We start from the raw sequence: 14023 nt of genomic DNA, 5'->3' as shown, positions 1-14023 counted from the left end.
GGATGAGCAGCATATATTCAAGGAAGGTAGATGAAAGCAAACCTGGTTTCTGGAGTGCAGAAGGGGGGATGCTTGGCAGGGACCCCCTGGGATGATTTGTTTTTCCTGCTGATATGGGGAGGAAGGTGGGAGTGTGTACACGAAGAGAAAATATAGATTTGAAAATTGTGTTCTGGCCAGGAATGTAAAGAGGGGGGCGTTCTGTTGGGACAAACCCACCGGCGACATATGCCGAACCGCCCTCCGGCGACGAACGCCGGACGAAGGTAGAAGAAGATGAACAGAATTTTCCGGCGCCGAACGCCCTGGCCGCCGAACGGCCTATATGTTGGCTTCTATTCAACTCAACTACTCAAACACACATACATGAAGGTGCACACGCACACACGCAGCACAACCCTGAAAGAACTCTCACATCGACCGGGCGCATACCACGATCCCGACGAAGACTACATCTTCCTTAGCCCCCTCCTCCTCGGCTCGGCACATACCGTCACCGTGGCGCGGCAACAGACCGGCGCACTACATCAGTACACAGTGGGGCTTTTTATACCCGCACACACACCCAGCCACAACTCCACGCACGCACTGACTAGCCTGAACTCCGGCCACTACTACATTGTGGTGCTTATCCACTAATGACCGAGCCCACTCACAACTCTCCATGCGTAAAGCTAGCTAACAAACTTCACGCACCAAGCAGCTAACGAACTGAATATGGCCCGGCTATGTAGCCCTCGGCAGCTGAGTGCCCACGCATGCACCAACATGCAAACTGACTGACCCGATGCAGCACAGACGCACACACCCGCCACGGACTCGATCTGGACGCGCTGACATCGGTCGCCACCATGGAACTTGGCTTATTCCGACGCGTTCCAGCTAGGGTTGGCGCTGCTGGGCCTGGGGCCGAGGTCGGGCTAGTGGGCCGTGGGCCGGCCCCCGTGCCTGGGACGGGTGGCGAGGGTGTGTCTTGCCTAGTGGGGCCCACACATCAGCCTGCGGGCGGTGGCCTGGTTACTACTGGGCCGACTGGCCCGGATAGGCCCGCGCCAGCGTTTCCTAGGTCTAGGCCCAGCCACGGCTCATATTTATGGCTGCGGCGCGGCTGCCTCACCCCCTCGCTAGGGTTTCCCGCAACCAGAAACGAGGTGCGGCGCCTTGCTCACCTCGCCAGATCCATTCGCCCCACCCCCCTCCTTCGCTTCCCATTTCGTTTGCAGCGGCGGTGATGAGCGATCGGCGCATGGAGAAGAGGCCGATGGAGGTCCAGGACCTGGATGGGGAGCGGCGGCGGGAGAGAGACCTGCGGGAGAAGGCGTCGAAGGAGATGCGCGCGAGGCAAAGTGGTAGATCCGACCGCTACCAAGAGCAAGTGGGGCGCGAGGGGGATTGGGGTCCTCCTCCCCCCTGGTGGATCCAGCAGCAGGAGAGAAAGAAGAAGAAGAAGGAGCAGGCGCGGCGGCGGGAGTTGGAGCGGAAGCCAATGGATCACCCTAACTGTGGTGGTGGCCACGGGGATCCACTCGCCAAGAGGCCCAGGGCAGCTTCCGCCCCCCTGACGGTGCCGCTCCTCCCTGGATCGAAGGGTACGGCGGACGAACCCATTCCAGTGGAGGATGTGCCGAAGGCCCCGGAGGTGGAATGCTTCAAGTGCGGGAGACTTGGCCATTTCCAGTCGCAGTGTAAGTTCAAGCCCTTGTGTGTGCTGTGCAAGGAGGAGGGACACGCGTCTGCGCACTGCCCGACGAGGGGTCGGCAGCCTTGTTTGCAGATCATGGGTAGCGCAATTTCTGGGGAAGGCTTCTTCTGTCTGCAGTTCGAAGAGGAGGAGGAATCCGAGGGTCCACGGCAGCTCTCTGTTGGCAACGCCGCCATCCTCTCGGCTGAGCCAGGACGTCTGAGCCTGCGGATTCTTATTCAGGAGCTCAACCACATGGTCACGGGGGACTGGGACTGGCAAGTCACCCAAGTAGGAGAGGACGATTTCATGGTGGTGTTCCCTTCAGCGGATCTCCTGCATATGGCCCGGTCTAGTGGCAAGCTCTTCCTTTCTATCAACGATATCATTGCTAGGGTGCGTGATGTGGAGCAAGAGGTGATCCCCCCGATGGTGATGCCAGAAGCTTGGGTGCGGCTCTACGGGATCCCTGAGAAACACCGCAAGATTGAGCGAATCAAGGAGGCTTTTAAGATGCTGGGACGTCCGATCGTGGTCGACGAGCTTTCCCTCATAAAGTTGGGGCCTGTGAGGATGAAACTGGCTTGCAAGTCGCCGGCTAAACTTAACGGCACGGTCGAGGTGTGGTTTAACCAAGAAGGGTACCAGATCAAGGTGGAGGTGGAGCGGCTGCCGCGGAGGCTGGGGGACGGAAGTGGTGCGTCTGGGGCGGGCCCATCCGCCCCCCTTTCTGAAAGCCAGCATGGTGCGGGCGGGCAGCTCAAGCTCAAGCCCGGGACAGCCGCGGTGATTCCCTCCAAGCAAGTTGTGAAGGGTGCAACAACGGGCAACTCTGCGGCTGGGGGGCACCAGCAGGTGGCACCGGGCGCGGGTGCGGCCCTGGATGGCCAAGATGTGGAGATGGGCGAGCTGCATGAGGAGCCCGAAGAGAGCATTCAAGATACTTCCATTGACACGGAGACTTGGGAAAAGTTGGGTGTGCTAGCTACTCAAGACACTGCTGTTAGTCCCCCCCCCCCTCGCCCGCTCCCTGGATCAGTCCTTCGACCAATACGGCTCCAACTTGCAAGCTCCTATCAAGCCTGTGCCCTTGCCGCTGGTGTCGAAGGAGACAGACCTTTTGACTGCCTCTCCAGCGCGAGTTGGGGGCTCGGGGTCAGGATGCGAGGTTACTGACCTTACCCCGGCCTCGGGCAAGAGGATGTCGAGTCCGGGCGGCAGGGCAAGAAGACAGCAGGGAGGAAGCCAGGGATCAAGACGGTGGCCAAGGAGGCGGCGGGTGCGATCGATGCGCTGGGAGGAGAGCTAGGAGCGGCTCTGGAGGCGCCAGGGCCGGCGACCAAGGCCAAGCGTTCGAGAGCGACTCCGGTGGCGACCCGGGCTCCTAGCGTGCGCGCCAAGGCCAAGCTCGAGGACTTGTCCTCGTTCGAAAGCGCCAAGCTCCATGCTGCTGACAAGAACATGGACGTGACAGGTAACCCTTCCCCCTCATACAAGATCTTAAATGCCTTTTCTGACGTCCATCTAGCTGAGATTCTTCACGATAGTGGCGTTGCACTAGATTCCTCGCCTTTGGATATCATTCCCTTAGTTCGCGCGCGTGAAGATGCTCAGGCCGCTCTTGCGGCTGCTGCCGCCCGTTGTGCGGCCGTGCAGCCCGCGGACGGTCAGGCTGCGATACCAGTAGGGGCTGGTGCAGTAGATTTGCCCACCGAGGAAGACGAGGCCGGGGTGGCCTCGGACTTGCCTTCTTCCAGCCGAGCGCCGGCAAGGAAGCGTGTGGCCAAGGCGGTGAGCTCCCGAGGAGTTCGCCTGCGTAATAGGGTTATCTGATGAGATACATCTTCTGGAACATCCGCGGATGCGGCCATGGGGGGCGGCGTACGCAGCTCAGAGAGTATATGTCTAAAGAACACATAGATTTTGTTGCGCTCCAAGAGACTATTAAGGCTGATTTCACGTTTAGAGATTTAGTGGCGTATGATCCTTTTCAGCGTTTTGATTGGTTTTGGACCCCTTCCATGGGGCATTCTGGAGGTCAGCTGATGGGTTGTAATAGAGATATTTGTGATGTTATTGCGTGGGAACCGGGTTTATTCTATATTGCAGCTACTGTTCGTCACCGGGTATCCTTGGCTACTTGGGTGATTGTCAGTGTCTACGGGCCGGCGGACCACGCGAGGTCTGCAGATTTCTTGGGGGAAATCACAACCTTGGTCGGGGCCAAGCGCGCGTCCAACTTGCCCGTCGTTGTGGGCGGGGACTTTAACTTGATCCGTTCGGGGGCGGACAAGAGTAATAGCAACATTGACTGGGCTAGGGTGTCCCTTTTCAACAATGCTATTGCGGCCGCGGCTCTTAGGGAAATTGCGCGGACAGGTGCAAGATACACTTGGACTAACAAACAGCGGGTTCCAGTGCGATGTGTTCTCGACCGTGTTTTTTGTTCAAGCGATTGGGAGGCCCTGTTCCCCCACTGTACCTTAGTGGCCGAGACGCGCATTGGTTCAGATCATGTCCCTCTTATTCTGTCGTCAGGGGAGGACAGTAGGCGTCGCAGCCGTAGATTTTTCTTCGAGACGGCGTGGTTCGAACACGAGGGCTTCTGTCAGTTGGTCACGACTCGCTGGGCCTTGATTGGAGACCAGGTGGGATGTCAAAGAGGACCAGTAGAGTTCTGGTCCTCTGCGGCTGCGGCTTTGCGGGCTTTCCTCAGGGGATGGGGGGCCAACCACGGCAGCGAGTCCAAAAGGGAAAGGGAACGCATCGTGGAAGAAATCGCGAGCTTAGACGCGTAGGCGGATGCCAGACCTTTCTCTGGCGACGAATGGGAGCACCGCTACTCTCTGGAAAACCAGGTCTTGGCTATCCTTAGAGCAGAGGAGGAATACTGGCGACGTAGGGGCGGCGTCAAGTGGGTAGTGAAAGGTGACGCCAACACCGGCTACTTCCACGCGTACGCCAATGGCCGTAAACGCAAGAGTACCATCCTAAGACTACAGTCGGAGCATGGGACCCTGGTGTCCCATTCTGAAATCGTTAAGCACATCTTCGATTTCTTTGTCGAGCTGTTGGGAACAGCCGAAGAGAAAGGTTTAAGTCTTAGGGAAGACTTATGGGGCCCGGAGGAGAGGGTGTCTCAACAGGAAAACGACGCACTCATGCTGTCCTTTACGCCACAAGAGATTGACCTAGCGCTTGCGGGCATGAAGAACGACACGGCTCCAGGTCCGGATGGCTGGCCGGTAGAGTTCTTCAAAAAGTTTTGGCCTTTACTTAGAGACCTCTTCCAAGCTATTATTAATGGCTTCGCCCTAGGTACGGTTGACCTCTCGAGACTTAATTATGGGGCGATCTGTTTGATTCCCAAGGTCAAAGGGGCGGATACAATCAAGCTGTTCCGTCCGATCACGCTCCTAAATGTTCCCTTCAAGTTATGTGCCAAAGCCTATGCCTCTAGGTTAGCGCCGGTTGCCCAACGAGTAATCCATAAGAGCCAGACCGCTTTCCTTAAGGGTAGAAACATTCTAGAAGGGCCTATTGCGCTCATGGAGATAATCCACGAGTTAAAACGTACTCGTGGACAGGGCGTTATCCTCAAGCTCGATTTTGAAAAAGCGTACGACCGCGTAAACTGGGAGTTTGTGCGGGAAGTCCTCCTCAAAAAGGGATTTGAGGCAGGTTTCGTACACCGGATCATGCATCTGATCTCGAGTGGCAACACCTCGGTTATTGTCAATGGCCAGATGGGGAAGTTTTTCCGTAACAGGAAAGGGTTAAGACAGGGCGATCCCATCTCCCCACTCGTCTTTAATTTTGTGGCAGACGCTTTGGCAGCTATGCTGTCCAAGGCCAGCGTGGCTGGTCATGTTAAGGGACTCGTTCCACACCTCATCCCAGGCGGTGTGACCCATTTACAATATGCAGACGATACCTTGCTTTTGTTTAAACCCGACGATCATAGTATCGCCTCGATTAAGCTCTTGTTATTAGCCTTTGAGATCCTGTCCGGACTCAAAATAAATTTTCTTAAAAGCGAGGTCATCACCATGGGGATGGACGACCATCAAAGTTGGCGTGCCGCAAATCTACTTAATTGCAAGCTTGGGAGCTTTCCAATTAAGTATCTGGGGCTTCCTATATCCCATCGCAAACTATCGATTTCTGAGTGGGAGCCGCTGTATGGGAAGGTGGCCAATAGGGTTAGCCCGTGGCGGGCGTTTTATGTCTTCTGCGGCTAGGCTCATTTTAACTAACTCGAGCCTCTCTTCCTTGCCCCTATTCACTATGGGGATGTTCTTATTAGCTGATGGCGTGCACGCTAAGCTAGATACACCGCGATCCCGGTTCTTTTGGGAAGGAACTGGTATCAAGCGGAAATATCACCTGGTAAAGTGGGCAGCTGTCTGTAGGCCAAAAAAATTCGGAGGTTTGGGGATCCTAAACTCCAAACTTATGAACGTAGCCCTACTGTCCAAATGGTGGTGGCGGCTTGCCCAAAACGAGACGAGTCTCTGGGCTCAGCTGCTAAAGGCTAAGTATTTCCCAAATGGGAATCCTTTCAGTGCCCCGGTCAACGGATCCGTGTTTTGGAAAGGGATCCAAGCGGTCCGACCAGCTTTTGCTATCGGGGCCAAATTCCACATTCAAAATGGACAATCCACTCGCTTTTGGCTGGATCATTGGCTGGGAGCCTCTCCCCTTTGGCAAAGTCACCCCAATCTTTTTCGGATCGCCACTAACATCAACATCTCAGTGGGAGAGGCAGCCCGTACTGACCCTCCAGCGATCCATTTTATGAGGGCCCTTTCCAATGCCGAACGGGAGGCATGGGACGACCTAGTGCATCAAATTGGTGACAACCGTATAGGGCCGGGCGACGATTTGGTCGAATGGAGCTTGACAGCGTCCCGGAAATTCTCGGTTAAATCTTTATACAACAAGCTTACTGAAGGGACAGCGCTTGATATAGCTAGGGGGCTGTGGAAGGCAGGCCTGCCCTTGAAAATTAAAATCTTCATGTGGCAAATGCTCAGGAATAGGCTGCCCACGTCGGATAATGTGGCAAAACGTAACGGTCCGGCTGACGGTACCTGCACTGTGTGCGGTCTAGGTGAAGATGCTAACCACGTCTTTTTTAGATGCCACCTAGCCAGGTTCGCGTGGAGTGCAGTTAGGGAAGCCTTCCACTCGAACTGGAACCCAGCCTCGGGGAACGACTTGATTGCCATCCTTAAAACCACGAGAGGGACCAGTAGTAGAATCGCTTGGCGTTGCGTAGGGGCGCTACTATGGGCTATTTGGACGACGCGCAATAAAATTACGATTGAGAAAAAATTCCCTAACCACCCTACGGATGTGATCTTCAAATGTCACCTTTTCTTACAGACATGGACTCCGCTGGGGAAGGAGCGCGATGCTGAGCGAATGTCGGAGGCCATGGCGCGCATCAAGACTATCCAGGTGATGGCTAGACAAGACACGACGACTCGATGATGCTTTTGGTGCCTTCGGTGGATGTTTCATGTTAGATAGGTCTTCTGCGTTGGATGATTTGTATGATGTAATGTTGCCTTCGCGTGGAACCTTTGTGCTGTTTCGACGTCCTCGTGGACTGAACCTGTTTTCTGCTTTTCTGGGTTGTATCCTGCTGAACTGGTGCCTGAGGGCTTTATTAATTTAAAGCCGGACGCGTCTAGCGTCTTCGTTCAAAAAAAAAAAAATGCAACATGTTGTCGGCTGCCACAATCTTGTTGCCTCCTACGAGCTTACGTATCCATGCACTGCCTCACGCCTGCACCTCACCCTCCTCCTCGACGGGATCCATTAACCTAGCCCATCGCTAGGAATCAATTCATCTCAAGAAGACCTACGCATGCAGTAGGAAACTAGCTAACAGGGAAGACGTGGAAAACCCTAGCAGCGCCCCAATATCCAGCCCATCGCCAGGAATCCATGATCAAAGGATGTACATACGCACTCCCATGAAGCATGCATACAGAACGTGAGTATGAATTGGCCTTCCCCAACAAAGCAAGGTGCACATTGATCTAATCTTCTAGATAGCTGTTTGGAATAAACACAGTGTGTTAATCAGATTAATTGCTTCTAAGATATAGATTCAGCTGTTGCTTGCGTATTTGGTAGCAAGTAGTGGGTAGAAGGCAGCTCTGTATGTATATAATCTTGGCGCGGAGAGAATTCACCTAGGAGAGAGAGAGTCAAATTTTGACTTCGTGGGTTGCCGGCCGGCGGCAATCAATCAGCTAGCACGGCTCGCTTTGAAAAGGAGGAATAGATCAATTTATCCTGCTGTGTATGTGCAAGCGTATTGAGGCCAACTGAATCCTTCATCCATAGTACGGATCAGTTACGTGGGGCCTGATCCACGTAATTTCGTCAGTTGATCTCGACAAACTAAAATATATTTTTTGTTGCAAAGGTAATGAGAAGGTACGGTCAATGAAAAGAGAATTCCGCCAAAACTATGTTGATTGGTGGCGTGGAGGTGCAAAGGAGGACACAAACATTTGATTTGGGTTCATGTGTTGGGTTTAGTTTATTCTTCAATGTTATTTGGACTGTGGTGTTCTAGCCATTAGAACTTTGCTTTCAGAGTTGTATGGAGAGCTGATCAAATACTGGACATGCATGGGACGAAAATTATTTAGATTGGAGACACGTTCTGAGCGAACATAAGTATTAAATATTGTGTAAACCAAGGTGCGATTGTAGTTCCTTCCACGACGATGAGAATGCCCCAGCTGCGGGGCTCCAGTGCCTTTCATGACGATCAAGGACATACGGCTTTGGCTTCGATTGCACATGAGGAAGATCCGGAGAATCACACTTCTGAGAATTCCTGTTGTTTTTTTTAACTAACATTAGAGTCAGATGGTTTTCTAATGAGATGGGACCATCCCTGTTACGCAACTTTTCCTTTTATCCTGGCCGTAAATTTTGTAATCTAACAATATAATTAATTTTAATGATGTGGATTAATGAGATCGCTTGAAAGGTGCCTCCAATTAGTAAATAAGAGATGGATCCCTATGCCAGACCATCATCTCAAGAGGAACCAACTACGTCGACCGGGACGTCCAAATGGACGACAGCCAAGAGGAAGAACCGACCACCGGGATCATTCCTGCAATAGTGTGTCTTCCCGAGCCCAACACACCCATAGGGAAGTGAAGAGGAGTTGATTCTGTCTCCGACCACCGACTTCATGATGCCGCGAGCGACCACAGCTGAGCCACCACCGCGGCCAGCCACCACCACACGAGACATGATAGGGGCTGCCGGCCCACAATGTCGTCAGCACGCGCGACCTGCCACGGCTAGAAGTTAGATCAGGGCTCGTTCTGATCCACCGATGCCACCACCACCACTGGTGTGCCCCGTCACCATGAATCCCATTGTGCAGCCGCAGATCCCGACCGTTGTTGCACTCCCATGCCCTCCCCCCCCCCCCCCCCCCCCCCCCCCGCAACATCTTGGCTAGAGGTGTCGATCCCCGCCAACGCCTACGCAGTCCGGGCTTCACCTGTCCATGCCCTGTAGTGAGGGAGGAGGTAGTGGGATGATGGAAATGGCGGCGGCGGCTCAAGATCCATCCTCGCCGCCCATGGGAAGCGCCGCAAGAGCAGAGGGGGTATCTCTTTTCTCAAGAAACGAATGATGGCTTGAGCATATGTATAAATTTAGATTTAGGTATATACCAATTGACAAGCAACTTTTGGTATATGAACCAAGACTAGTCAACTTATGGGTAAATAACCAATTTTCTCTATTTATGTTTATTTCCCTTCTAGCGGTCTCAAACTCCATAGCAAGCCACCAAGTGATGGATGCCTACCCTCGTTTGTTCTAAACAGGCATTTTCCCTATACTATCAAGCATGCATATGCATGGTGATACGCCTAATGTATGAATTCTCTTTCGTCGGCAAAAACAATCCTTGCATGTTGATAATTGCAAATTTCTAGTTATATAATACATGAGATAAAAAATGTCAAATCTTACGAATATGCAAAAGTCAAACTCAAGCATAATTGCATAAACCAAATTGCCTTTCTTATTCGGAATTTCATATATGAGACAAAACTGACAAAAGTTACACATAATTAGGATCATGTATGAGTTTGTTCATACAACAAAGAGGCCTGTGGAGATAATCTTACATAGCCTATAACTTCCTCTGTAAAACAATGGCATTTTACGCATCATAGTTGCACATAAAACAATGGTAAGATGTGCCAAATTACAATTCAAAATTTTTGATTCTCCCACACCGAACTCTAGGGAATCAAAGTCAAAACGAAGCAACATACGTGTCCAGTTATCGTACCAAACTTTTTGTTCCACTATGGACAGATTCTTTGTTGAGAAAATTAAATAACTGGCGGCACCAAATGTTTGCAACCTATGTATATCCAATCATTAATTGGCAAATTTGTTTGCAATGATCGGCCGGACATCATCCGCGTCCGCAATTGTTTCCAAGAAGGGGATTAGCTCAAGCAGAGAAATGTCAAACCGGTCACTTGACCAGCTCTTTATAGGTATCCCATTATTCACCTGTTGCTGGAAAACCTGCGACACGTGTGATAAAAGGGTTTCAGTCATCGATCAGTCATGGCAATTTCTCAAAATCATAAATTACAAGTTTCCAAATTCATCTCAATAAAATGGTAGTCAATAACACTAAAATCATAACTATTAATAATGACATCCGTACTTGAGTTTCAGAGTAAGTTACCTCAGGGGTATTGTCAACAATCGCAACCTTTGCAAGATCAGCTTCAATAATGGTCAGATCCTTCTGATAGCTTCCATCTACCGAGACACATGACTCCCGGAAAAAACGCCGTGATATCAGTCTGTTCTCAGGATCCAATGCATTAATCACTTGGTTTGCATAAGAGCTTGTGCTAGCCGTAAATACAACAAGCTCAAACATATGAGCCGCCTCTTCAAGGAAGGCGTCTACATGTGGTCTCTTCTTCACGTAGACAGTGTACTCTTCTTCCCCACGGCGCATAGGGAATGAGAAGTCTGCGCCATGGTCGCACCTTGCTGAGTGGATAAGGGTGCCTATGCAACAGAAAATGAGCATGTAAATAATCTTAAGTGCAAGAAAAGAAACCTACAGGAGAATAAAGTATTTAAGAACTTACCATCAAGATCTAGTGCAAGAGTGACATTCTTCCTAGGTAGTAACATTGGTACGTCATCAGTCTGATCTATGTCAGTAAGAACATCTAATTCAGGTATAGGTGCTAATTCCATTGGTACATCGTCAGTTTCATCCATGTCATCCATCTCAGTAAGATCAATTATTTCAGGCGAAGAGCAAGTTGAAGGCTGACCAAGGAATTGAGACTGTGGGTTATTAACAAAGCACATGTCTGCAGTTGTACCAGCAAAGGCAATACTGCTGGCCCCTACATTTTCCTGAATGGAAGGGAGTACTCCATGACTGCCACTCATGGCTGTCAAGTCATCCATAGCATATATATTACTTAGAGCCCCATCTGAAGTAGCAAGCATATAAAGAGGAGAATCCTCAGTTGGGGAACTGGACAGCAGGCTGCAACTCTGACCCGGGTCTTGAGTTTTTTCATTACTATTGATCATAGTATGATTTGGTGCTGCTAAAATTCCATCTCCATCAGCAAAAAAGGATGGTGCTGCTAGAATTCCATCTCCACCTGCAAAAAAACAAGGAAAACCATAACACAATGGGAAGTACATAAGTATATAATTAACAATATCAGACTTCTGCTTGATCAGTTTGCTTAATATTAAGTTCCCATGAAGTGCATGAAGTGCTACTTTACCGGTTAGTTATTTTTTCCTAGACAGGTTTGACCGTTTGACAAATCAACTACATCAAGCATGGCATAGATATGCTTAGATGGTTTTATGATCAAATTTATTGGCCATTTCTACCTTTCTAACAGAAGTAGGAGACACTCATGGCCCATATACATACCCCCCTAATGACGTTGAAAGGCAGAGCAAAGTTTAATAAAAAAATCAAAATTCATTAATTTCACCGCTAATATATATACACAAATTTGAGTTTTTCCGGAGTTAGTCAAGGCCTATTCGGAAACATTAGGCAGTTAGTACGAAACACTCATTAGTTTGCCTCACGAGGAAATTTTTTGCTAAGTTATAAACAAAAGTGAGCATGTCCCTGGATTTAGCCCATAGAAACAGGCCCCTCACGGATCAAATAAAAAATCATTTTTTAAACTGAGGACGTTAATATTTTTGCATTGATGTAACACAGCAACAAATACATCAAGAGGATCACTTTCATTATGTAGTTCGTGAGCTTTCTTTCGAAATTTATTTTCACGAGCACATTCTGCTAATGCAATCAGATCGCACATGATATCATGAATTCATGGTGCAGGAAGTTGCAATTCAACCCTTTTTACCTTCATTGACATAATCTTCTACATTAAACTCAGAACTGGCCTGAAAATGTGGTGAGGAAGTGGACGCTGGAGTTAAATCCTGTAAATATTTCTCAAAGTTAGCATACGAAAGCATCAAGAGTTGCTCCAACAAATAGAAATAGAATAATACTAAGTGATGTCCCTTTAAGGTATAAGCCTCTAACTTCACAAGCAAATCTAACAGGTACAAAAAAATGTATAGTTGGTGTAAGCCTAATTGTGACAGGACAAAGGTGTTATCTAGGTTTCGATTCTTTTACTTTGACGATAAGCCTAGCAACCAATTTTTAACAAAAAGTTTATTAAGGTATAATTATGATGCTAGTGTAATATAATTTTAGGGAGCAAACCTAGAAAGCACCATCTTGCTAAAGGACGACGACTGCTTAATACCAAGATTGATCCAGTAATGATATGAATTTTTATACAGGCTTTGCATCAAATATCTATATTTAACAGCGAGGCATAAAATCAAATCTAATGGACATGCCAAAAACAAAAAATAGTACCGTTATTCTTTTCATTCGGTATAAATGGGTGTACTAGTCTATATAGTTGTATGTGTGTGTTGAACGTAATAGCATTGCACATACTTCAATGATTGAAATGCTTATGAAGCATTAACCACAACATATGTTTTTAAATCAATACATTAGAATATAGTGAGCACCTAGCACATGCACACAAATTCCAAGGACACCCCCCAAAACACTTGTCGTTTTGTATTACAAGAAGTCCAATATAGCACAAAAGTTTACATGCAAACCTGAAAAGCAAAAGAACGAATAACCTATATGCATATCAAAACCCTAAAAACTAACAAAACAAGAGAACAAGACATGAAAATCAAGACACATTATAAGAGGGTACAATATAAAAATTGCAATAACAGAAGATATACCAATAGATGTATTTATTTTTTACCAAAACGACAACCAAAAAATTACTAGAGTATATGGCAACACGTACCTCAAGCAAATCCCAACATTCTTCTCCTACAGAATCGTCATCTTCCATGATCTCAATAACCTCAGAAGCTACCTGGTTCGCCATATATGCTTCTGAATCACACTCGTTCGTACAACAAGAGCGCGCCTGGGTAGATCTTGTACAAAATAGTACTGTAACAGAGTTCATGTGAGCATAACATCACACTGAAAATTGTACAATCGATCATTCTTCAACTTTATACAGACGAAATACATGAACCAGCAGAAATAAGTAAACAGAGATAGGTAACTACATGACAAACTTGGACACCGCCCGGGCAGTTTACATGAGCCCATGAGCACAGAACTAGATGGCACAACAGCATGCATGGCTAACAGCAGACTTTACCATGGGGGTGGTGGAGAATGAACTAAATATTTTGTATGGTAAAACCAATAGCATGAAAACAAATTTCTTTCATAAGATGTATAATCAACCGAATAGCAACTACAATCAGCCTATAAGAACAGAAATAGCCGAAGTAGGATATAAAAAATGTACATAAATAAATAAAGCTACTGTAACTATATATCAGCCATCCAATTATAACTTCGAATTACGTTTTTGAAAATACATAAACAATTATTGATAGAAAGCTGCAAAGACAGGACTTATTTAGTTGTGGTTGTGGCTCCAGTTTATCGTCAGCCATGTGTCCGGTTCTAACTCGGTTAGATTTGGTTCTCAAATGTATTATATTTACCTAGGATTGAACTAAAAAAAATACTAATTTAAAGATCTCTTTCTAGCAATAACCTCCCCCTGATGTATTAGATTTTCTTCTCAAAGGTATTATATTTACCTAGGGTTGAACTAAAAAAAATACTAATTTATAGATCTCTTCTACCAATAACCTCCCCCTGACAAGACTTATTTAGAT

General features: G+C 48.3%; 1 protein-coding gene across 1 annotated transcript; it reads right to left on the bottom strand.

Annotated features, from left to right (window-relative positions):
* Positions 1–10009: 10009 nt before the first annotated feature.
* Positions 10010–13405, bottom strand: LOC109784127 (uncharacterized). Its single transcript, XM_073497601.1, has 6 exons — positions 13123–13405; positions 12920–12943; positions 12133–12211; positions 10861–11394; positions 10443–10777; positions 10010–10276 (listed from the first exon to the last, which is right to left on the bottom strand). The coding sequence occupies exons 1-6, from the start codon at positions 13288–13290 to the stop codon at positions 10124–10126; spliced, it is 1293 nt and encodes a 430-aa protein (XP_073353702.1). The 5' UTR covers positions 13291–13405; the 3' UTR covers positions 10010–10123.
* Positions 13406–14023: the final 618 nt, after the last annotated feature.

Source organism: Aegilops tauschii, chromosome 1 (assembly GCF_002575655.3).
Source record: "Aegilops tauschii subsp. strangulata cultivar AL8/78 chromosome 1, Aet v6.0, whole genome shotgun sequence".
NCBI lineage: Eukaryota > Viridiplantae > Streptophyta > Magnoliopsida > Poales > Poaceae > Aegilops > Aegilops tauschii.
Note: the sequence above shows the minus strand (reverse complement) of the source record. Positions and strands in the feature narration are given on the sequence as shown.

Coding starts and splice junctions, on each gene's coding strand:
- LOC109784127 (XM_073497601.1), bottom strand. CDS start 13,290: ATGAACTCTGTTACAGTACTATTTTGTACAAGATCTACCCAGGCGCGC. Junction 12,944..13,122: donor AATGTTGGGATTTGCTTGAG/GTACGTGTTGCC, acceptor ATATGCATATAG/GTTATTCGTTCTTTTGCTTT. Junction 11,395..12,132: donor AGAAGATTATGTCAATGAAG/GTAAAAAGGGTT, acceptor GTTTTTTTGCAG/GTGGAGATGGAATTCTAGCA.